The following is a 22,792-nucleotide window of genomic DNA, read 5'->3' as shown; positions in this document are numbered from 1 at the left end:
CCGGCCTGATCGCCCCACACAGCCTGCTTGTTCAGTCATTTGGTCATCCCTCACTAACCCCCCTGACAGCCTGGTGATAGGCAGCCATCTTGTGAGGGCATGAGGGTTAATTTGCATATTATCTCTTTATTATATAGGATCATTCTTCAGACAATAGACTCCAACAACCATGTGTCACCTCAGTGTTTGAGCATCTAAAACAAGTTCAATGCCCCACACATATGACATAGATTTATTTTGTCAATTTTGACATAATATATAATGGGCTTAAAAAGGTAGCATATCTTTGAAAGCATTATTGCCAAAATTTAGTTTTTCTTGATTCACATACTGAGATAAAGTACTTACTGTCTTTCAAAGTTGCCATATTTCGAACTTGGATCCTGAGAAGAAAGGTTTTAAAAATATTTTAGTTTTTTTGAGAAATAGCTCCATTACATAATAAAAACTTTCAAAGTTAATATGTTTATTTAAAGAATACCCCATAAAGAATTACTTAAATATAGGACTCTAAATATATATGTTAATTTTTAAATCTCTCAAAACTGGATACCTAATCCTGTATCAAAGGCCTGATTTTATTTAACTAACACAAACCTTTCACTGAACTCACATTGGCATTCATACATGCTCTCCCACCTTCATGTCTTTGCCTATATTGTTTCGCCAAAAGAAAAGTTCTTTCCTTTGTTAGGTTACCCAACTTTCTAGGTCAGCCACCTCTAAAAATAGCGTTCCTTGCCCAGCAGTGTGGCACCGTGATTGAGCCTCATTCTATAAAGCAGGAGATCATGGTTCGGTTCCAGGTTGGAGAACATGCCTAGGCTGTGGCTCCATCCCCAGTAGGGGTGTGCAGGAGGCACCAGATCAATGATTCCCTCTCATTATTGATGTTTTTATCTTAAAGTACTTACTGTCTTTCAAAGTTGCCATATTTCGAACTTGGATCCTGAGAAGAAAGGTTTTAAAAATATTTTAGTTTTTTTGAGAAATAGCTCCATTACATAATAAAAACTTTCAAAGTTAATATGTTTATTTAAAGAATACCCCATAAAGAATTACTTAAATATAGGACTCTAAATATATATGTTAATTTTTAAATCTCTCAAAACTGGATACCTAATCCTGTATCAAAGGCCTGATTTTATTTAACTAACACAAACCTTTCACTGAACTCACATTGGCATTCATACATGCTCTCCCACCTTCATGTCTTTGCCTATATTGTTTCGCCAAAAGAAAAGTTCTTTCCTTTGTTAGGTTACCCAACTTTCTAGGTCAGCCACCTCTAAAAATAGCGTTCCTTGCCCAGCAGTGTGGCACCGTGATTGAGCCTCATTCTATAAAGCAGGAGATCATGGTTCGGTTCCAGGTTGGAGAACATGCCTAGGCTGTGGCTCCATCCCCAGTAGGGGTGTGCAGGAGGCACCAGATCAATGATTCCCTCTCATTATTGATGTTTTTATCTCTCTCCCCCTCTCCCTTCCTCTCTGAAAATAAATAAAAATATATTTTTAAAAAAGCATTCATTGACTTCTTCAGTTCACCAAAATCTTTTCAATAACACTTATACATTCTAACATAACAAAATGTGCGAAAGTTTTATTCCAACTAATTCTTAACTTTTCCAATTCAATTCAATAAACATTTACTAAATAGCTACTGTTCTTCAGGATATGGTCTCTGATCACAAGAAGGATACCATTATCTCATAAACAAGATTCATGAAAATTTAGATTTACATAAAATTTACATGGAAAATTTTCTATAATCTTTAAAGTATAATGCATAAAAGTCAAAATGACTTAAATGTAATGTTAGTGAAAGATAAATATGAAAGGATCCCTGCCCTATGGAGGGAGGCAACATATTACCAAATATAAATTATCTTCCAGCCCTTAAATCCATACAAAGTACTTGTGTTGGCCCAGAAAGGTCCATGGAAGACTTGAAGATCAGTAAATTTGTGCATAGAAAAGGACTAAGGAGGATATTTCTAGGAACGGGAAATCGTTTTGAAGTTGGAGACATGGGTTGGTTTAATAAGTTTAAATATTATTTTATAGGGAATAAGGAAATGAATATCCATAAGCCAACAAATCAGTTTAGTTTTTCAGTGAAGTATCTTGGATGGCAGTGAAAAGCCCAACATAATGTTGGAATACTGATGACATGGAAACTATATAGGGGCTGCTGCAACTTCCAAACAAAAGCAAGAACCTGTACTAAGATGTTAGCAAAGCCAACAAGAGATGAAGTTTGAGATCAAATTCTTGAGAGTCAAAAGGAGCTCAGCGTGGCTAAGTGGTTGAGCATTGGACTATGAACCAGGAGGTCAGGGTTTGATTCCTGGTCAGGGAATATGCCCAGGTTGCAGGCTCGATCCCCTGTGGGGCATGCAGGAGGCAGTTGATCAATGATTCTCTCTCATCATTGATGTTTCTCTCTCTCTCGCTCTACCTTCCTCTCCGAAATCAATGCTATCCTATATAATAAAGAGCTAATATGAAAATGGTCGTCACACCCTTGTGCCAGGTCTGCGGACCTGAGGCTGCGCCCCCCGCACTGTGGGGCTTGACAGGGGTGGGGCCGGCTGGGTCTGGGTCTCGCCCGATTTCGAGGCACGCGCAGGTGGGCGGGGACTTGACTCTGGGTTCCGTGGCGCGCCCCAGACTCTGACAGGAGGGGGGTTTTCATATACATTTTACTAATTTCCTTTCATCTCTGACACTTCTATTATAGAGAAAGGGCAAATAGCAATATTAAAATATTTCCTCTAGTTAATTCCCTTTTAATGTGAACAAATTTCGTGCACCAGGCCACTAGTAAAATATATTTTTTTAAAAAAAGAGTGAAAAGGAAAACAATAAGAATGACCCAGAATTTTCTAATTTAATGACCTCAGTGGATGGTGTTGTCATTAACCAAGATAGATCAAGTGGGTGCAGGTGATCTCCCTGGAGAAAATGATTTTTGAATATGATATAGTTAAAAGACCATGGAACCAGGTGGAAATGTCCACTGGGTTTTATTTTTTTATAATATATATATTTTTTATTGATTTCAGAGAGGAAGGGAGAGGGGGAGAGAGAGAGAAACATCAATGATGAGAGAGAATCATTGATTGGCTGCCTCGTGCATACCCCCAACTGGGGACGAAGCCTACAACCTGGGCATGTGCCCTTGACCAGTAGTGAACCTGGGATCCTTCAGTCCACAGGCCGACGCTCTATCCACTGAGCCAAACCAGCCAGGGCTCCAGTAGGTTTTAGATTTTGAGATTTGTGATATAGATTTGTAACTATCAGTAAATATAGTAGTTGATGCCATGTTTTCCAAAAAAAAATAATGGGAATAGAAGCAGGGGGAACATTCCTAATTTTATGAGGTTAGCATTATCTTAATACTGAAATCACATAAATATATTAAAAATGACAGAGAATATCTCTCATGAACAAAGATGCAAAAATCCTCAACAAAAGATTAGCAAAATGAATCCAACAATATATTAAAATGAATTATACACTGTGACCAAGTGGAATTAATTCTAAGTATGCAAGGCTGGTTCATCATTCAAAAATCAAATACTAGTAATATCCATCACATCAACGGTTAAAGAAGAAAAATCATATGATCAATAGATGCAGAAAAATCATTTGACATAATCTAATACCTTTTCATGATAAACCTTTTAGCAAATTAAAAATAAAAGAAAAAAACTTCCTTTATCCAGTAAAGAATATCTACCAAAAACCCCATGGTTTAATGGTGAGAAACTAGAAATTTTCTCCCTAAGATTGGGAACAAGACAAAGGACGTCCTCTCTTACCACTCCTATTCAACATCATACTGGATGTCCCAGCTAATATAAGACAAGAAAATGAAATAAAAGGTATATAGACTGGAAGGGAAGAAATAAAGCTGTCTTTGTTCATAGGTGATATGATTGTCTAGGTAGAATATCCCAAAGAAGTAGCAAAAAAACTTCTGGAACTAATAACCATTTATAGTAAGATTATTACAGGATACAAGGTTAATATATACAAAAGTCAATTCTTCTCTTTATACCAGGTATGAACAATTAGGGTTTCGAGTTAAAAAAAACAACAACAAAAAAAATAATACCATAAACTGAAGACTTAAAAAATGGTTATGATGACAAATTTTATGTATATTTTACCACAATTGTTAAAACATACAAAGACATATATAAACCTAACAAAATGTGTGTAAGACATATATGAGGAAAACTGCAAAACTGATGAAAGAAATCAAAGATTCAAATAAATGGAGAGAAATTCCATATTCATAGATAGGAAAATTCAATGTTGCTAACAAGTTAATTCTTCCCACTTGATCTGAAATTATTACAATTCCAATAAAAATCTCAGCAAGCCACTTTGTGACTATCAATAAACTGATTTTAATGTCTATATGGAAAGGCAAAACACCCAGAATAGCCAACACTACAGTGAAGAAGAACAAAGCCAGAGAAGTGACACTACTAGATTTCAAGACTTACTATCAAATTCCAGAAAACAAGACAGTGTGGCATTGGTGAAGGAATGGACAAGTAGATCAATGGAACAGAATACAGAGCCCACAGACTCACACAAGTACATTAACTTAAGTTTGACAAAGGAGCAAAAGTCATTATATGGAGAAAGGATACCCTTTTCTACAAATGGTGTTGGTGCCCTACCAATTTGGCTTAGTGATAGAGCACTGGCTGGTGGACTGAAGGGTCCCGGGTTCGATTTCAGTCAAGGGCATGTACCTTGGTTGCAGGCTCGATCCCCAGCTGGTTTGGGGGTGTGCAGGAGGCAACCAATCGATGTGTCTCTCTCACATTGATGTTTCTGTCTCTCCCCCTCTCCAAAGATTAATGGAAAAATATCCTCCAGTGAAAATTAACAACAACAAAACAACTTCTACAAGATACCACAGGAGAAAATCTAGGTGCTGTGTCTGACTGAGTTTTTAGCTAAAACATACAAGGTATGTTGGACACTTACCATATTAGGCTTTTATTATATAGGATAAGGAGTGACATTTGGACATTATAGTTTTAGGCAGACACTCCAACTTGATTGACACAAGTTTCTAATCAGAGAATATGATATGAAACAAATGTGAATTGCATGCCATATTTGTATGAACACAGAACTCTTTAAAACTCAAAGAGTTATTGAGTTTTAAAGAGTTCTTTGGGTTTCCATACTATCCCAAATGAGGTATGAAGAGGTAAGATCTTTTGTGATTCTTCATGCTGTGCTCATGGTCTAATTCCCTGTTTTGAAGAACTCTCATGCTTAGCCTTCATTTAGTTCTAAAGATGTCAATCTATGCTACAACTTTATTTTTTAAATACAATTGGAGTACAGAATAACCATGAGTTGATCTGAACTCTCTTTAAGGATATCTTGCTCTATCTACTGAATAATCAATATATGCAAATGAAAAGATAAAGTTCTGAATCAGTTGTATGTTCTAGAGAACTGCATCATGTCCTGAGAAACATTTAGATTATTTGGAAAACTAGAAACATTATCAAATACAGTGGATGGAAAAATTACACATATTGTGGATTACCATTATTTACTATGATTATACAGTATTGTTAGGAAAGCTGAAGAAGGCAGTGTGGAGGGAGTTAGAGAGGTCGCTAGATGAATGATTTATCAAAGAATTTTAAGGAGCTTATAAATGCTGTGTAATATAAAAATTAAGGAAGCAGCATTCATAATTCTTTTTTTTTTCCTTTTTAAAATTAAATTTAGTGGGGGTGACACTGGTTAACATGATAATACAGGTTGCAGGTGTGGGTTTCCATGTTACAAGATTTGTATATTGCACTGTGTGCCTAACCACCCAAAGTTAAATCTTCTCCCATCACTATATACTAGGTCCCCTTTCACCTCCCACCCCCTACACTAATTATTAAGGAAAATTATTAAGTATGTGTAATTCTAATATTGAATGTCTGTGTGAAAGTCCACTTGCCCCTTGAACAAAAAATGACTCCCTCGCACTTCTTTACCAACTGTGGCGCATGATCAAGTCTTCTTTGACAAGTACAATAAACCTTCTTACATTATATTTTACATAGAAACTAGTTATAAACTCGTTTTCAATTGATACATCTGAGTCCACACCAGCATGTCTCCCACTGCTCTCAGCTCTTTACAAATTCTCACACTAACCCAGGGGTCCTTAAACTTTTTAAACAGGGGGCCAGTTCACTGTCCCTCAGACCGTTGGAGGGCCGGACTATAGTTTAAAAAAAAAACTATGAACAAATTCCTATGCACACTGCACATATCTTATTTTGAAGTAAAAAAAACAAAACGGGAACAAATACAATATTTGTATTTGCATGTGGCCTGCGGGCCGTAGTTTGAGGACCCCTGCACTAACCCATTAATTGTGTAGTATCATTACCTCCATTTAACAGTTACGAAAATGGTAGAGAAACAGAGAAACTTGTCCAAGGTCACACAGCCAGGGGAGTGGCAGTCAGGATTCAAACCCCAGCAGTCTGGCTCCAGTCCATCTTATATTACACTCTGCTGCCTCACATTTTTTACATTTACAAGTAAATATCTGCTTTTTTAGTTTAAGATGACAATCTTCCTTTTCTTTCCTGAAATACCATGTCTTTTCCTTTTCAATGTATTAGTTCAATTTATGGCCATTGGTCTCCTATCTATAAACTAGAGGCCGATGTACAAAATTCGTGCAAGGGACTCGGCCCTCACAGCCCCAGCTTTGCCCGGAAGGTCGTTCGGCTGTCTGGTCTAATTAGCATATTACACTTTTATTATCTATAATAATAAAGCTGGGGCTGCCAGGGCCGAGGCAAGGTGGGACCGAGCTCCTTGCACGCATTTCGTGCATTGTGCCTCTAGTTATAGATATAAAAGCCAAGTGACCGGAACGGCAGAAAGACCAGAACAGCCAGTCACTATGACCTGCACTGGGGAGGCCAACTGGCCTGATCGGAGCCCAGACTGGCCCCTCCCCCCAACCGGGCCTGCCCCCAACCAGCCGCCCCACCCCAATTGGGGGGGGCAGCCGGCCAAACCCCGGCCGGCCCCCACATCAGGCCTCTAGTTATAAAATAGTTCCATTTTAGAGAATGTGGAACACTAGGTAGGAAATAGAGATGTATTTTCCCCTAATTTGAGATGGAAAAAGTGGAGACTCTTCCTCAAATTTCTTATGTCCATTTTCGTAAATGCTACTTTAAAAAAAAAGTTAATTTCTGAAAGTTTAGGGTACTTGCTGATTCCCTAAACAATTAAAATAATTTCATCATGATTTTAATTAAGCCTCATGTTTAATGTTAGAATGCAAACTTCCCTGAAGCAAAAACTGTAACAAATCCACATTTAAAAATTTTCAATAACCAAAACAGAACCAAGGAAATGCCCCTTCATGGTTCAAGCAAAGGTATTTTTCTGCCCCTCAAATTACTTCTGTGGAGTGTGAAACATTAAGATGGTTTTCATTTCTGAATTTACAAGGCAATTATAATGAATGGGAAAGAAAAGGGCAGAATAGGTAGGAAAGACATCAGGCCCCCAGAATGATGGAAAATGTGAAGAGGGTAAAATATGCTTTCCACGTGGAACACCAATGTTAGATGAATATTCATAACCTACCAATTTAAAACCATCATTCCAAGGGGATTAAGGTCAGGACTATGACCTTTATTTGATGATTGAGGTTCCAATTTAGGTCCCCAGAATTAGTTGTCTCAAACTGAGAGAGCTTTCACTTAAAATAATTCTTTATTAAAAGATCTTCAAATTGTCTTATAGGTTTTTGAGGTTTTTTAGTTATTTCTACAGTTTTATTTATTTATTTATTTATTTTTTTGTGGAAAAGCAAGGAAGAATTCATTGGCCACAGCAAAAACATATTTAGGACAATGAAACAAGAAAGGGCATAGAAGAAGCAACAGGAGAGTCTAGGCTGGGCTGCTTTAGCTCACTGGGAAGTCAGAGAAAAGGGGTGCTTTGGAGACAGATTCAGGGGATTAGCCTGGGATGAGCTGCCACTGCCCATTGCTCCCCTGTAGGCATTTCACAGCATATTAAATTACTTCCTTACCCTATTGTTATAAATTCGTTTCTTAGTGGAAAACATACCTATTTCAATTAATGCTTTATAGTCCCTACACATAAACAAGGATACCAAAATCTAGTTTAGTGCTATAGCTCCTTAGAATTCTCCCTTACTGTAAACCCAGGGAATTGCTTCACAGACAATAACTAAGATCTCCTTAGCACTGTGCCTGAAATTTTCCGACTCTAACATAGATATTTCATCCTATTATATGGTCCCACCACAAGCCAACGTTTATGTGCCTATCCCTAGGCCTTTTACTACGCAATTGTCTTTGGAAACCAATGTTTAAAATCCTTAAAAATTGCAAGACAGTTACTTAATCCAAACTCCTCCTCCTCTCAGGACCTTGGGACAATTTCATGACCTTGCAGGGTTACTGCTTCAGCATAATGGTTTTGAGATACCGTAAGGTGTCTTTCTCTTCCTCGCCCACAGACAGGTTTTTAAGGTCCCCTTTGCACCCAAACTACCCCCGGCCCACGCAGGGCACTCATTTGATTCCCTGGTGCGCAGCAAAGCGCCCGCTGCAAGGTCGGTGCTCAATAAACGTTCTGGCTGAATTGAGCAGCTCTTATTAAAGGGTCACTCCGCTCTACACCGGCCATGCAAACTCTGTCCAACCCCGGGAAGTTTCAAAAGGCGTCAAGGACAGAAAGCACAACTTAACCTTCCCTAGACCTTGCCTTGGATCCTCCCTTCCCCCTCACTATGTGGGCCCAGGTCAAACCTGCACGATACTCATGGCCTGGCACAGAGCAGGAGCTCCGAGCGCAAGTATTTGTGTTAGCGGAATGAATACAAGACCGCCCTGAAATTAACTCGGCCCAAGGTCTCAGTCCCCAGGTCCCAGATGACAACTCCTCGCGGCCCTCCCCCCGCCCCGCTCCGCCTCAGGAGACGTGGCGTAACCTTGCGCGGTCCCTCCGGCCTCTTCACGTGCCCTTCCCGGATTCGAGGCGCTTCCTGCACCCCGGGCCACCCGGGGCCTCCGGGGACCGGGGCCTCCAGGGACCGGGGGCCCGGCCGGGCTGCGACCCCTGTTCCGTCCCACACGCCTCCACCCGCTTCCCCCTTATCGAGTCCTTCCAACCCTTGCAACCCTCCCGTTCCTACCGCAAGCTGCCATACCATTGCGGCTGCACGGCCCAGGCCGAGACCCCCACGACGCCCGCCCGAGAAAACATGGTGGTACTGGCCCTGGTGAAGGTCGGTCAGACGGGCCTCCCCGCGCATGTGCAGGAGCTTCCCCAAGGCCCCTCCCGCCCCACTTCCTGCTCCAGTCTCGCTTCCTGACGCCAAACCGAGGTAAACCTCGCGAGCTTTAGGGCCCAGCCTTCCGAGGCCCCGCCTTCCTCCGGCTCGGAGCTGGTATTTGTCCCGCCCACTCCTATCGGCTCGATTCCGCTTCCGGTTGTCTGGGCGCTGGGTTCCGGAGAGAGGTTGCTGCGGTGGTCGCGATGGGGAAGTCAGATTTTCTTACCCCGAAGGCCATTGCCAACAGGATCAAATCCAAGGGTCTTCAGAAGCTGCGCTGGTATTGCCAGATGTGCCAGAAGCAGTGCCGGGACGAGGTAAGCGGCCCCGGGAGGGCCCCATGCCCCGTCCTCTCCCTTGTCCAGCTGGAAACCTGGGCTCAAGCCCCCGATGCTGAAGGTGAAGGCGTGGATCTCAGGTCCCTCGTCCTGGGGTCTGTACTGGGCGAGTCAGCTAGTCAACACAGTAGGGACCTTTCCCTGCTAAGAGAAACAGAATTGTTAGGATTCACTCCTCTTTTCAGGATCAGATGAAAAAGAAGAAATAAGTTCTTGCACACTACTCATCCAACAATAATTTATTAAGCAGCTACCATGTGCTCGGGCCGGGAGATTATTGTGGTTGAGATGTGGACCGGGGTCAGACTGTCAGAATTATGAAGCCTTGCCGCACCACTTAATTGCTGTGTGGCCTTGGGCAAGTAACTTACATTCTCTCTGCCTGTTTACTTATCTGTAAAATGGGAACGATAACTATACCTACTTGTAAGATTGTTGTGTATTTTAAATGAGTGAAGTATGTTTAAAATGACTCTGGGGGCGGGGGGTCGTCTTTGGTCAGATCTTGAAAAGCTTTGTGTGCTGTGCAATGGAGTTTACACTTTTTCCCATGAGATGGGTGATGAATGAATCGCCTTGAAGAACTGAGAATAGGCTAGTGATGTGATCATATTTTTCTCTGGAGATTTAATTGGGTAAGGATGGGAGAACGCTAGGCAATTCTGTGTGAGGGATGAGATATTTTAGTGGGACTCATGTTGAATAACATTGATATTGTTGTTTCTTTTCATTTCTCTTTAGTTCTTTCTAATTGAATCAAGGTGAAATTCTCACACAGAAAACTAGAGACTAGTTGAACATCCATATATCCATTACTCAGATTTAACATTTTAAGTATTTTGTCATATTTACTTTTTTCTGAAATGTTTTATAGTAATGTACAAACTTCAGGATATTTCACCTCTAAATACTTAAAATGCATTTCTAAAATATCAGGATATTTTTCCACAGAGCCACAATATATGTCATCACACATAACAAAATTAATAGAAATTCTTTCATGTCATCTAATACACACTACAAACTCACATTTTCTCAGTTGTTCCCCTGTTGCTTTTAAAGCAATTTAAAAAACAACAAGATCCAATCAAAAGCTATGAATTGGATTTGGTTATTAGGGCTTACAAAAAATACACTTTATTTTTCAAGCCATTTTACATTGACATGTCATTATCACCAAAATCCATAGTTTACATTAGTGTTCACTCTTGGTATTGGACATCCTATGGGTTTGGACAAATGTCTAATGATACGTATCCACCAGTGTGATATCGCACTGAGTGCTTTCACTTCCCTAAAAATCTCTGTGCTCCAGGTTATTAGAACTTTTAATTCTCCCTAAATTCTCAAATTACAGTAGAACACACTTCCTCCACCCTTTCCTTCCACTCTCCTACTTTTTTTCTTACCATTGATTTGAAGATACTAGGTCAGTCAGTTATCAGAACATTGACACTTTCTGGATATGTTAAATTGTTTCCTTTAATTGTCTTTGCCTTCTTTCTCTGACTCTTGTAATTGTTGATATCTAAAGACTTGATTAGGTTCAGCTGAAACATTTTGGGACAAATACTTGATAGGTGATTCAGAGTATTTCATATTGCATCACATAAGGAAGCCCTAAGATGATTATGTAAAGATGACAGCCTGTAAAGTAATGTTAGAAAGTAATATTTTCCCTCTTGCAGGAGCATGTAACTAGTAGGATGATACTTTGGAATCATGACCGTATATCTATTTTTCCTTTCACCTGTGTGTTTTAGCATCTTTGCCTGAGTCAGTTATTTCATTAGGAGTTGCAGAGTGGTTATTTGTCTAATTCTTTCTACATTTGTTATTGGCTGCTACTCATTTGTAAAAATGAGTCTTTCTCATCAGCCAGGGCCATTCAGTTATCTTCAAATGTTATCCTAAAATATAGTTCCAATGGGAAAAGGAAAGTAAATGCTTAATACTTTCTTAAGGCATTTGTGGTGGTTCTGGCCTGTTTGCCCCCAGATCTGTTTATTTCCCTTCCCTACCTGGGAGGACAGCCTGGGGGAGGAGAAGTTGACCCTAATAAGTTTCCGCCTCTGTCTTCTGTCTTTCAGTATTGGAAGATTGAGGGGGAGAAAGGTCAGGTCCAGAGTATTCCATTCCTGCCCATCCACTCCCTTGGGTTTTCTTGAAACTACCCTAATCAAGATTTAGTGTTGAAATCAGGACAATGGCAATGGGATTGAGCAGAGGGACTGGATAAGAGTTATTAAGAAAGCTGACTGGGCTCAGTGATTTATGGAATGTAGGATGAAAGAGAAGGACACTAGAATGCTGGCCTTGGTCTTGACTTGGGTGTGATACGTCCTATTCACTGAGGTGGGGGTTACAGGAGGAGAGGCACATTTTTCATTTCTATTACTAGTGAAGAATCAGGTTCAAATGCTAAGTAGAAAGATACAAAGTCAAAATGTATCTATATATGTAAAAGCCTAAGTGACCGTCCAACCATCCGACCGGTAGTTATGACACATACTGACCACTAGGGGGCAGACTCTCAACACAGAAGCTGCCAAGTGATAGCAACTTTGTAGAATGCCCTCTCGCACTCTGGGACCCCTTGGGGATGTCGGACTGCCAGTTTCGGCTTGATCCCCGCAGGCCAGGCCGAGGGACCCCACCTGCCAGAGAGACCCCACTCACACTGCAGATGCCCTACAAGCCCCGGCGCTGCCCCAGGTGCAGCCAGCAGGGGTGGGACCATGGGAGGTTGGCTCCAGGGGGTGTCCGGCTTGTCTGGCCCAGTCCCGCTGGCCACCTTCTAATTCAATGTGCACGAATCCATGCACTGGGCCGCTAGTGTTTTTATAACCATCTGAGCAGATATAGATTAGTATGCTTAACATAAGGTTTATGTAATATGCAACAATGTATTTTGGGTAATAGCCAAAGTACAGAAAAGAGAGTGGAAAATAGTGTCCTTACTGGAAATTAATGACCCATTTTATTTCATTGTATTCCTCAAAGCACTTGTATAACACTCTGTGTGCAATAGGTACTCAACAGTAATTTGTTAAATTGACACACACAAAAAATGAAATCATTCCTATGTTACTGTACGTAGAAGTGTTTCTTACTAATGTTTTCTAAAGCACTGTTTTTTTTGTCTCTAATATTTGGAATTATTCTTTGATTAGCAGGGTTGCAAAACTCAGCTTGGTAATTTGGCTAGTAATTTTATTACTTTTTACAGTTTATCATCAAAGAGCAACTTTTTAGAGTTTAATTAAATACTTCTACTTAGGCCCCATTATGATGACCTAAATCAGAATTTAATTACTCCCTTTACATTTTTGTAGAATGGCTTTAAGTGTCATTGTATGTCCGAATCTCATCAGAGACAACTATTGCTGGCTTCAGAAAATCCTCAGCAGTTTATGGATTATTTTTCAGAGTAAGTAACTCAAAGACATTCTTATCTCATAAGCCTCATTCAGTTGGACATTTAATAGATGCTTAATATTTTATGTACGGGAGGCTCTGTTTATCCTTACATATTAACATGATAGCTATATATATATTTGTACTCAGTTTCTGTCTTCCTTGTACAATTTGTCATAGTATGAAATTATTTTAAAAAAATGTTCCTCACTATTCAGTTTTTCCTTCTTTTCACTTCGAACAAACAAAACTATCTTTTCTTTTAAAACAAGTGTGGCTAAGAGCACAGCTCTGGAGTCAGATTGCCTGACTTTAAGTCCTTTAAATCCACTCATGAGCTATGTGACTGGGTGAATTACTTAAGTTTTTCTGGGCTTTAATCTTATCTCTAAAATGGGACTAAAAATAGTACCCTCTTCCAGGTATTGTCTCTTCTTCATAGGGTTTATATGAGGCTATATGAGTAATATTTATAAACTATTTAGAAGAGTACCAGTACTCAATAATATTAGCTATTAATTATTAATAATATTTAGTCTTTCTTCTCTCCATCTCTTTTTTTCTAAAGTTCTAGACCTTTTGATCTTAGTACCATCTTGAATGCCACCAGGGTACTTGTGGTGCACTTCGGGAAATACCATTCTGGCAAGAGCCATCTACACTCAGTGCTTTCCTTGCCACCTCCTTCCCATTCCCTCCATCCACTGTAGCTGCCTTCCGCCTCTGTCAGACTCCTAAAGAGTCACTCGTGCCTTTTTCCATCTTCCTTTTCCTTGATCTTTCTTCAGTGGATTAAATCTTAACTCTCAATTGAAACACCTCTTTGATTTACCTTCTTCCCTGGTTTTCCTCCTACCACTCCCTCTGCTCACTTTCTTCATTAGCTCCTCTTCCTCTCCCAGCTCCTCAAATGTAGAAAGTCCTTCAGGTCCCGCTTGGTTTCTTTTCACCCCACTCTACAGTCTCCATGAGTTACATTACTCTTCTGTTACTTTTATGATTGGATAAACATAAATTCCTTAAGTCTGGATATTCATTCATAACATCTGTCTTGAGTTATAGTTCCTTTGTTTTTTTTTTTCTGGGCAATTCTAATCTATATTTCTGAGGGCCATCTCAGAGTCAACATTTCTAAAGCTGAACATAGGATTCTCCCCACCACACCTGGTTATCCTTTGCTGGCTAAAAACGGCCTATGCAGACTGCCAAGCTGCAAACCTCAGCATCCTCTGGAAATACCTTCATGTGGATTCTCCCCTACAATGTCCTTTAAACCTATGTCTTTCTATTCTCACAGTCACAGTAATCATCCTCAGTGTCTCCACCTAAAAGATTTCAGTGACTTCCTCACTGGTTTCCCAACCTGCAGCTTCTGTTCCTCTTGCACTAGTACCTGTTCTCTGCCTGTGGTTCACAAGCCAGTGCCTGATCAGAATCACCTTGAGGGCTTGTGAAGACAGAATGGCAGACCCACACCCACTTTCCGACTCAGTAGATCTGGGATGGGGCTGTAGACATTGCATTTCTATAATGTGCCCAGGTGCCCAGGTGACGTTGATGCTGTTGGTCTAGGGACCACACTGTGGGAACTATTATTGTGTGCACTCCAACAGCATTATCTTTCGAAACCACAGATTGTCACAAATTAGTTAAGTAAATTATTTCATGCTTTTCTATTGTCTGCATAAACCCAACCTCTTTAGCATGACCATCAAGGTACTTCAAAAATTAGCCCTAACATCATAGTCCAGTTACTAGGTACATCTTCTCCTTGTTATTCTATTCTACCCTCTCACACTCATTTTTATCTGTCTTCAATGTTAGCCGAATTCGATCGTCATTTCTCAAACATGTGAATCTTTCATCTTTCATGTCTCTGTGCCAGCTGGGCATGGCCTTCTCTTCTTCACCTATAAAAATCCTATTTACACTTCACCACCCATATTACAAATCACCTCTAGGCACCTCTGGGTATCTCCCTTAATTCTTCCTATGACATTTTTTTTACATCTCTTTTTCAATTTGACTTTTGTTATGATTGGGTCTGCTAGATTACAATCTAGGTGAAGATTCATGTTTTATTCACCTATGTTTATCTAGCACTTAACACAGTGAGCTCAGTGCAGAGGGACACACTGAGAGCCAGTTTCTTGTGAAATAAGGGCAGTTTTGCTATCATCAATAGGAAAGGGTTGTTATGCCACAGTCAATAGTGCTAAGAGACTTCATGAAGGACCCTCCCCAAAAATGTGTAGTCACTTTTGCTACAACTGTTTTGCCAACACAAAAAGTTTTAACTCTGAACTGACTTTTAACTCTAATTCTTGTAAGCTGTAATCTTTGGGGATTCGTTCCTTGTTCAGTTTTGAAAGATTCATAACAAATATTCATCAAATGTTTCATACATCATTTGAGAATCAAACTGTACAATGGCTTAAATTTCAGGAAGATAATGTTATATATTTATAGAAATTACCTTAATGCTTTCCTTTCTTTCTTAATTAGGGAATTCCGAAATGACTTTCTAGAACTTCTCAGGAGACGCTTTGGTAAGCATTTTATGAGTTGTGCACAGAAAACTTTCTGGTCTATAACCTGCTCAGGATCAACAGTTTCACATTTTGTTCTTAGGCACTAAGAGAGTTCACAACAACATTGTTTATAATGAGTATATCAGCCACCGAGAGCACATCCACATGAATGCCACTCAGTGGGAAACTCTGACTGACTTTACCAAGTGGCTGGGCAGAGAAGGTAAGAATGAGACATATTTGAATAATAGCAGTTATGTGGCTCCATTTCAGGAAGAGAGAGAGTGTGTCATAGTTTCTGTGTAAATGTATTAGAAAGAGGATGAGTAAGGTAATTTAAAAACTGTGGACCCTGGCTGGTGTGGCTCGGTTGGAATCTCATCCCATTCACCGAAAGGTCGTGGGTTCGATTCCCGGTCAGGGCACATTCCCAGAGTGCAGGTTCGATCCCCAGTCAGGGTGCATATGATGTTTCTCTCTCACGTTGATGTTTCTCTCTCTCCTCCCTTCCTCTCTCTCTCTCTCTCAAATCAATAAAAACATAAAAAAAAATTTAAAACAGAACTAAACAAAAAACTGTGGAGTCCTAGCTGATGTGGTTCAGTTGGTTAGAGCATCATCCCATACAATTAAGGGTTGAGGGTTCAATTCCAGTTCCAGGGTTCAATCCCAGGTCGAGGGTTCAATTCAGGTCAGGGCAAGTAATGGAGGCAACTAATATTTCTCTCTCACATCGATGTTTCTCTCTCTCTTTTCCTCTCCTTTCCTCTTTCTCTAGAATCAATGAAAGACATATCCTTGGGTGAGGATTAAAAAACAAAATGGGGAGAGGAGCATAATATTCCAGGGTTGATTTTGTGTAGTACAACTAAATATAAATGTCTGGAATTGCTCTTTTGACAGTGCCAAGTTTATCACTGAAGCAACTTCTCATTTATTTTATTTTTTAAAATATATTTTACTGATTTTTTTTTACAGAGAGGAAGGGAGAGGAACAGAGAGTTAGAAACATCGATGAGAGAGAAACATCGATCAGCTGCCTCCTGCACACCCCCCACTAGGGATGTGCCCAAAACCAAGGTACATGCCCTTGACCGGAATCGAACCTGGGACCCTTCAGTCCGCAGGCCAACGCTCTATCCACTGAGCCAAACCGGTTAGGGCAGCAACTTCTCATTTAGATTAAGGATGATTATCAATCCTCTTCCATTTTTGCCCCCATGTTCATTTCACTTTAAGAAACTTCTTACCCCTCTTAAGGAGATTTTAAAAATGTATTGCTTTATTCATTTTTAATCTTATAGGATGAAAAATTGGGGAGAAGAAAAGAGAAGGAAATTTTTGTGTCAATGTACTACTTATTCAATGTTTTACTTATTCAGTGTGCTATTTTATTCCATTTTAGGGGAATAATTTCTACTTAGTTACATTAGCAAAATATGTACACGTTGGTTGTTAGACACAAACAGTTGATTAATTACCAAGCAAGATAATACTTCTTTCATGTGTTTTCCTTGTTTAAATATGTTTCCTCAACCTAGAGGTGGCTAAAAATCAGAATAGTAATTTTTATGTTCAAAGACAGAGACTATTCCTGTTAACTATAAATATGGAAAATTCAAGTACTGCATGAATTTCTATATTTGAATGAAGTGTAAAGAATGCAAAAATAGAACATTTATGTTTACCTTCAGCGTTGATTATGTGCAAATTTATGATGTCTGTTTTTTTTTTAAGGCTTGTGCAAAGTGGATGAGACACCTAAAGGCTGGTATATTCAGTATATAGACAGGGACCCGGAAACTATCCGCCGGCAACTGGAACTAGAGAAAAAGAAGAAGCAGGACCTTGATGATGAAGAAAAAACTGCTAAATTTATTGAAGAACAAGTGAGAAGAGGTCTGGAAGGGAAAGAACAGGTGGGCACAATATTATTGGGAGAGGCAATAGAAAGACAGCCAAAGAAGCAAAATTGCTTGTTTTGTTAAGTATTTTGTTAAGTATTGAATTGAGTTTTGTAGGTATTGTGCCTTAACTAGGAGGAGAAAGAGCATGGCTGAGTGTAAAAGCCCAGGTTTTGGAGTTGAGACAAACCTGGATCAATTCCTGACTTACTGACTTCACAATCTTAAGTAATTGTATAATCTTCTAAACCTCAATGTTTGTAGCTCTCAAGAGAGGCAATAGTTAATGAGAAAGAAATAAGCAGATAATTTCTCCTGGTTGTAATTAATGCAGGGCTGGAGATAAACTGTGGGAGAGTAGGGGGCCAGAGCTTGCTCCAGCCTAGGGAGGACATAAAATATTTGAGGGTAGACACAATTCCTGGGTTGAGAAGTCTTAAGTAATGGGCAACACTCGAGTAAATGGGGGAGGGAGGGCAGGCATGGTGATGGTTCAGGGGTTAGAATAAGTAGATGAAGGCATTTATTTCAAAAATATTGGGTACTGCCTATGTGCCAGGCACTCTTCTAGGCATGGGGTATACAACAGAGAACAAAAGATAAAAAAAATCCTATAAAATAATTCTCAATTGGAGAATATTTACAATACATATAATTTCTTAATTAGGATCTTAATCATGTTAGAGTTGTGTCTTAGAGCTACATTGCAACATAGGTAGCAAGTACTAATACAGGAGTATTGAATATTGATAGTAAATGCTCTGTAAACCAACCTTCAAATTTTTTTTTTCTCCCCAAGGAAGCCCCTGTTTTTACAGAATTAAGCAGAGAAAATGATGAAGAGAAAGGTAATCTTACTTCTTTTTCTTTTATTAATGTGGATCCTTTTGTATTGGTTCTGCTAAAAGTTGGCATGTTTGGAAGCAAGATGCAATCTGTCGGGATTGCATTGTTCTCATCGATAAAATAAAAAGGAATTGCTGATGAATTGGGTGGGATGCCCTCAGCTACAAATAAAAACAAAACTGGCAAATAACAAATTAGCCTAAACAATAAGGAACTATTTTGCCATGCCAAGAGTTCCAGAGGTAGGGTAGTTCAGTATGCTGAACTACCAGCAGCTGGACACGAGGTGGGTGCTGGCACTTCCAGCCGTCATGTGCAGACTCGGCATTGTCCCGAGGATGACAGACAGAGCATCTCTCCAGGAGTTCCTTATGAGCAGATACTCCTCCCGCCAGTGGACTTCTTTTTGATGTCATTGGTCACATGTCCACCTCAAGAACAGTCACGGGGAAGGGAATGGGATTGTTTTGATTTATTTAGAACAAAAGAACCTTACTAATCACCTCCCAAGGGTCCCACCTTATAATCCTGATGCCTTGGGCATTATGTTTTCAGCTAATTCAGGTATGAATTTTGGGAGATACAAACATTCAGACCATTGCATCCTTTGAGCCATGTTTGAGAGGTATGGGCGCCTAAACAAAATTGAATTTCTGTTAGTGAGGGGTGTGGGGGCAGTGGAGTAGAAAGGCAGTGCAGGCTGTCTGCTACAGCGCTCGATCACGAAGGTCTTTCCCAGCCCTGTGAGCATCCATCCAGCATGTTATACAGGAATTTATGACCTCTGGATGGGAGCATCCCAGCTCTCATTTATTCAAAATGCCCATGGAAAACAACAAAAACAAAATGCCCGTGAATTTATATGTGGATATATGTGGCATCTTATCTGATAATTTTTATTATCATTTTCCTGAAATATGGAATACCAATTTTTCTCTCCTAGTGGCATTTAATTTGAATAAAGGAGCATGTAGTTCGACAGCAACATCTTCCAAGTCAAGGTGAGCTGCATGAACAGGTATCTTATAAATTGAGAATTTCTGTGAAATATTGATGACTACATTTTAAAAGCTGCAGTATTAAAAAAAAGAAAAACTGCAGTATTGTGAATTATTTTTTTCTGGTTGTACTTTTTGTTTTTTGTTTGATGGTGTGTGTGTGTGTGTGTGTGTGTGTGTGTGTGTGTGTGTATGTTAGGGGGATTAGCAGCTGTTTGTTTTTTTCTTACTTGCCTGTCATAAGATGACTGTCTTTTGATTAAAGGCTTCGAATGGATAAACTATTACTTCTCCACCCATCCTCCCCCACTTAATGGTTCCTCTGCTACTACAGTATTGTTTACTTTTCTCTCATAGTCCACTTAGCAAGTTTAAATGTTAGCGAGGGTATACATTTCTTGCTTTACCTGCTGCGTTACAATTTTCTGAGAATAGAGGCTAAGTTATTGAGCCATCTCCTTGGTACCACCACCTAGTACTGTATAACTGCCCGAGTGGTCACTCAGTAAGAGTTGCCTTCTCTTCTAAATGGCATGGTACAGGCAGGAGTCCACAAACTTTTCTGCAAAGGGCCACATAGTGAATACTTTAGTCACTGTTGGTCACGTATGTCTTTGTCACAACTATTTAACTCTGCTATCAGAGTGAGAAAGCAAACATAGGCAGTATGTAAACATAGGCAGTATGTAAACGATTGAGAATACTGTGTTCCAGTAACATCATATTTGTAAAAATAGACTGCAGGCTGAATTTGGTCCTCAGGCTGTAGTTTGCCAAACTCTGATATAGCATGTAGTCAGGTACTTCTCACTTTTTAAAAAATATATATATTTTATTGATTTTTTTACAGAGAGGAAGGGAGAGGGATAGAAGTTAGAAACATCGATGAGAGAGAAACCGATCAGCTGCCTCCTGCACACCCCCTACTGGGGATGTGCCCGCAACCAAGGTACATGCCCTTGACCGGAATCGAACCTGGGACCCTTCAGTCCACAGGCCGACGCTCTATCCACTGAGCCAAACTAGTCAGGGCTTTCTCACTTTTCATGTTCTTTTCTAGTTATATATTCTTTTACCAAATAGCCACTATTTGTGATATGCAATGCATTCAGTTTGGTTAAAGAGGTTAATAAGCTAAATATAAGAGAAGATGTTCAGGAAGGTACCAGGATATATGTGGAGTTAGTTTTAAACTGTATTTTACATGTTGTGTTTTTAAGGCTCTCAGTCTTTTGGGGGAAGAGTGGCGTTAATTTATAGGCTAGTGCCTACTTGGCATGACTAAAGTGGCTAGGAGAATTGAAGGAAATGGACTGGCTGAGTCAGCAATGTATAACTGCTTCAGAATGGCTTGCCAAATGTCTTAGCTTTAATCAAAATATTTCAGAATTAACACCTACATTAGGTATCATGAAGAAGTTGGTTGAGTTCTGTATATGATACATCTGAAAATTTTTTTTAAAATATTGATATGACCTGGAAGAAAGACTTGAATATATCATAACATACATGTCACATGGTTTTGGACCCTTCTGTATTTTTCTCCATTCTCGTTTTTTATTTGTTATACCTAAGTGTAGATGAAGGTAAAGGTTGGTCCCAGTGGTGCCCAAATTCATCACCCTTGTATTAGTTTTCTGTGACTGTGGTAATAAATTACCACAAACTAGGTGGCTTGAAACAGTGGAAATCTCCTTTCTCTGGAGGTCAGAATTCTGAAATCAAGGTGTCTGCAGGGCTGTATTCCCCCAGAGGCCCTGGAGGGGGATCAGCTTCTGGTGGCTACTTGTGTTCTTTGGCTTGTGGCTGCATCCCTCTTGTCTTCATGACCAGAGTCTTTAAATTTCTCTTTGCCTTATCTTTTGTCACCTTCTGGGTGTGTGAGAGATCTTCCTCTGTTTCTCTCTTAAAAGAATGCTCTAATGCTGTCTTTAAATGCTTTAAATTTTTTAAAAATAAAACAAATGATGGGAAATAATTCTATTGTATTTTTTAGTCATCACACTTATTATGTCCACCATAGCTTTGTGCAAATATTTATCTGTTTCATCTTTTGTAAATATGACATATTAAAGAATTAGACTGGTAAGATTCATTTAGTCAGCAAAACTTAATTGAGCACCTATCTTATGAGTCACATCATAGTTACTGCTACATTACAGGGGGGAAAATTTATACTTATGGTCCCTCCCTACTATGAACGAGGGGTCACATGTACAAATGATTATAATACATGGTGGAGTGGGATGTATACCATAAAGTGCTATGGCATTTCAAAAAATGACAATTCAAGAAACCTCATGAATAATGGATCTCAAAGAATTTTAACAAATGGAGAAAAATGAAGAGATTATTGTTGGTATAAAAGAGGCATGTGAAAATTTGCAAAGGCATGCATGGCTCAGTTAATAGCAAATTGTTTACAATGGCCAGTGAACATAAAAGTCAGAGCTTGTACTCTGGAGTCAGTGATGACAATTTTATATTGGCATTAAAAAAAATTAGAATTTACACTGTCAACTAGGAGGTCAGGCAATAAAAAAAATATTTAAGTGATGTGTTAAGACCTTTGCTTTAAAAAATAGAGCTGACAATAATGTGTTAGACTTCTAGCAGTCATTTTACAAACATTTAATCCTTGCAATTGAGCTCAGAGTTGGGTCACATTATTATCCCCATTTATAGATGAGGAACAGGCTTAGAAAAGTTCATTACTCAAAGTTCTAGGAGTAATAGCCTCAAACCCTAATCTGCCTAACACTGAAGCCAGTGCTGTCATCACTGTGCTATTCTGGTTATATTGACAATTGCTGAAGGGGTGAGGAGAAGGTAGCAGGAGATAAAGACAAGAAAGGGTTACATGTTCTCCTGGTGCCAAGTCCTGTAAGGGATGCAGATGACTCCTTCATTGCTTCCACTGATCTGTTATAAATGAACTAGAGGCCTGGTGCATGAAATCTGTGCACGGGGGGGGGGGGTTCCCCCTCAGCCCAGCCTGCGCCCTCTCAGGGATCCCTCTTACAATCCAGGACCGCTGGCTCCTAACTGTTCACCTGCCTGCCTGCCTAATCGCCCCTAACTGGCACCGCTGCCACCCTTAACCTCCTCTGCCTGCCAACCTGATTGCCCCTAACTGCCCCCGCTGCCAGCCTGGTCACCCCTCACTACCCCTCTCTGCCAGCCTGGTCACCCCTCACTGCCCTCCTTGCCGGCCTGGTTGCCCTACGCATCCTGCTGTTCGGTTGTTTGGTCGCCCCTCACTGCCCCCCTTGCCAGCCTGGTCGCCCCACGCAGCCTGCTGTTCAGTCATTGGTCGTCCCTCACTAACCCCCCTGCCGGCCTGGTCGCCCCACGCAGCCTGCTGTTCAGTC

At 40.0% G+C, this 22,792-nt stretch overlaps 2 protein-coding genes across 7 annotated transcripts in view; one reads left to right on the top strand and one right to left on the bottom strand.

Moving 5' to 3' along the window:
• ATP5C1 (ATP synthase, H+ transporting, mitochondrial F1 complex, gamma polypeptide 1) overlaps positions 1-9,398 on the bottom strand; it is a 23,660-nt gene extending 14,262 nt beyond the window's left edge. For 2 of the 6 annotated variants that reach the window (XM_014532592.1, XM_014532594.1), the window contains exons 1-2: positions 9,247-9,398; positions 915-949 (exon numbers count right to left, since the gene is read on the bottom strand). In XM_014532592.1, coding sequence (XP_014388078.1) covers positions 915-949; positions 9,247-9,317 — 106 coding nt within the window. In that variant the 5' untranslated portion in view covers positions 9,318-9,398. Of the gene's footprint in view, positions 1-348; positions 384-914; positions 950-9,246 lie in introns of all 6 variants that reach the window. The other 4 variants (XM_005885305.2, XM_014532595.1, XM_014532591.1 and 1 more) reach the window with 3 other exon arrangements.
• A 134-nt stretch (positions 9,399-9,532) lies between these two features.
• KIN (Kin17 DNA and RNA binding protein) overlaps positions 9,533-22,792 on the top strand; it is a 30,525-nt gene continuing 17,265 nt past the window's right edge. Inside the window, exons 1-7 of the mRNA XM_005885304.2 lie at positions 9,533-9,704; positions 13,061-13,155; positions 15,648-15,691; positions 15,774-15,896; positions 17,411-17,592; positions 18,377-18,425; positions 19,367-19,424. Coding sequence (XP_005885366.1) covers positions 9,591-9,704; positions 13,061-13,155; positions 15,648-15,691; positions 15,774-15,896; positions 17,411-17,592; positions 18,377-18,425; positions 19,367-19,424 — 665 coding nt within the window. The 5' untranslated portion in view covers positions 9,533-9,590. The remainder of the gene's footprint in view (positions 9,705-13,060; positions 13,156-15,647; positions 15,692-15,773; positions 15,897-17,410; positions 17,593-18,376; positions 18,426-19,366; positions 19,425-22,792) is intronic.

The sequence above is a fragment of the Myotis brandtii genome, unplaced genomic scaffold (assembly GCF_000412655.1).
Source record: "Myotis brandtii unplaced genomic scaffold, ASM41265v1 scaffold9, whole genome shotgun sequence".
Taxonomy (NCBI): domain Eukaryota; kingdom Metazoa; phylum Chordata; class Mammalia; order Chiroptera; family Vespertilionidae; genus Myotis; species Myotis brandtii.
The sequence above is the reverse complement of the archived record's forward strand: the minus strand, read 5'-3'. Positions and strand labels throughout refer to the sequence as shown.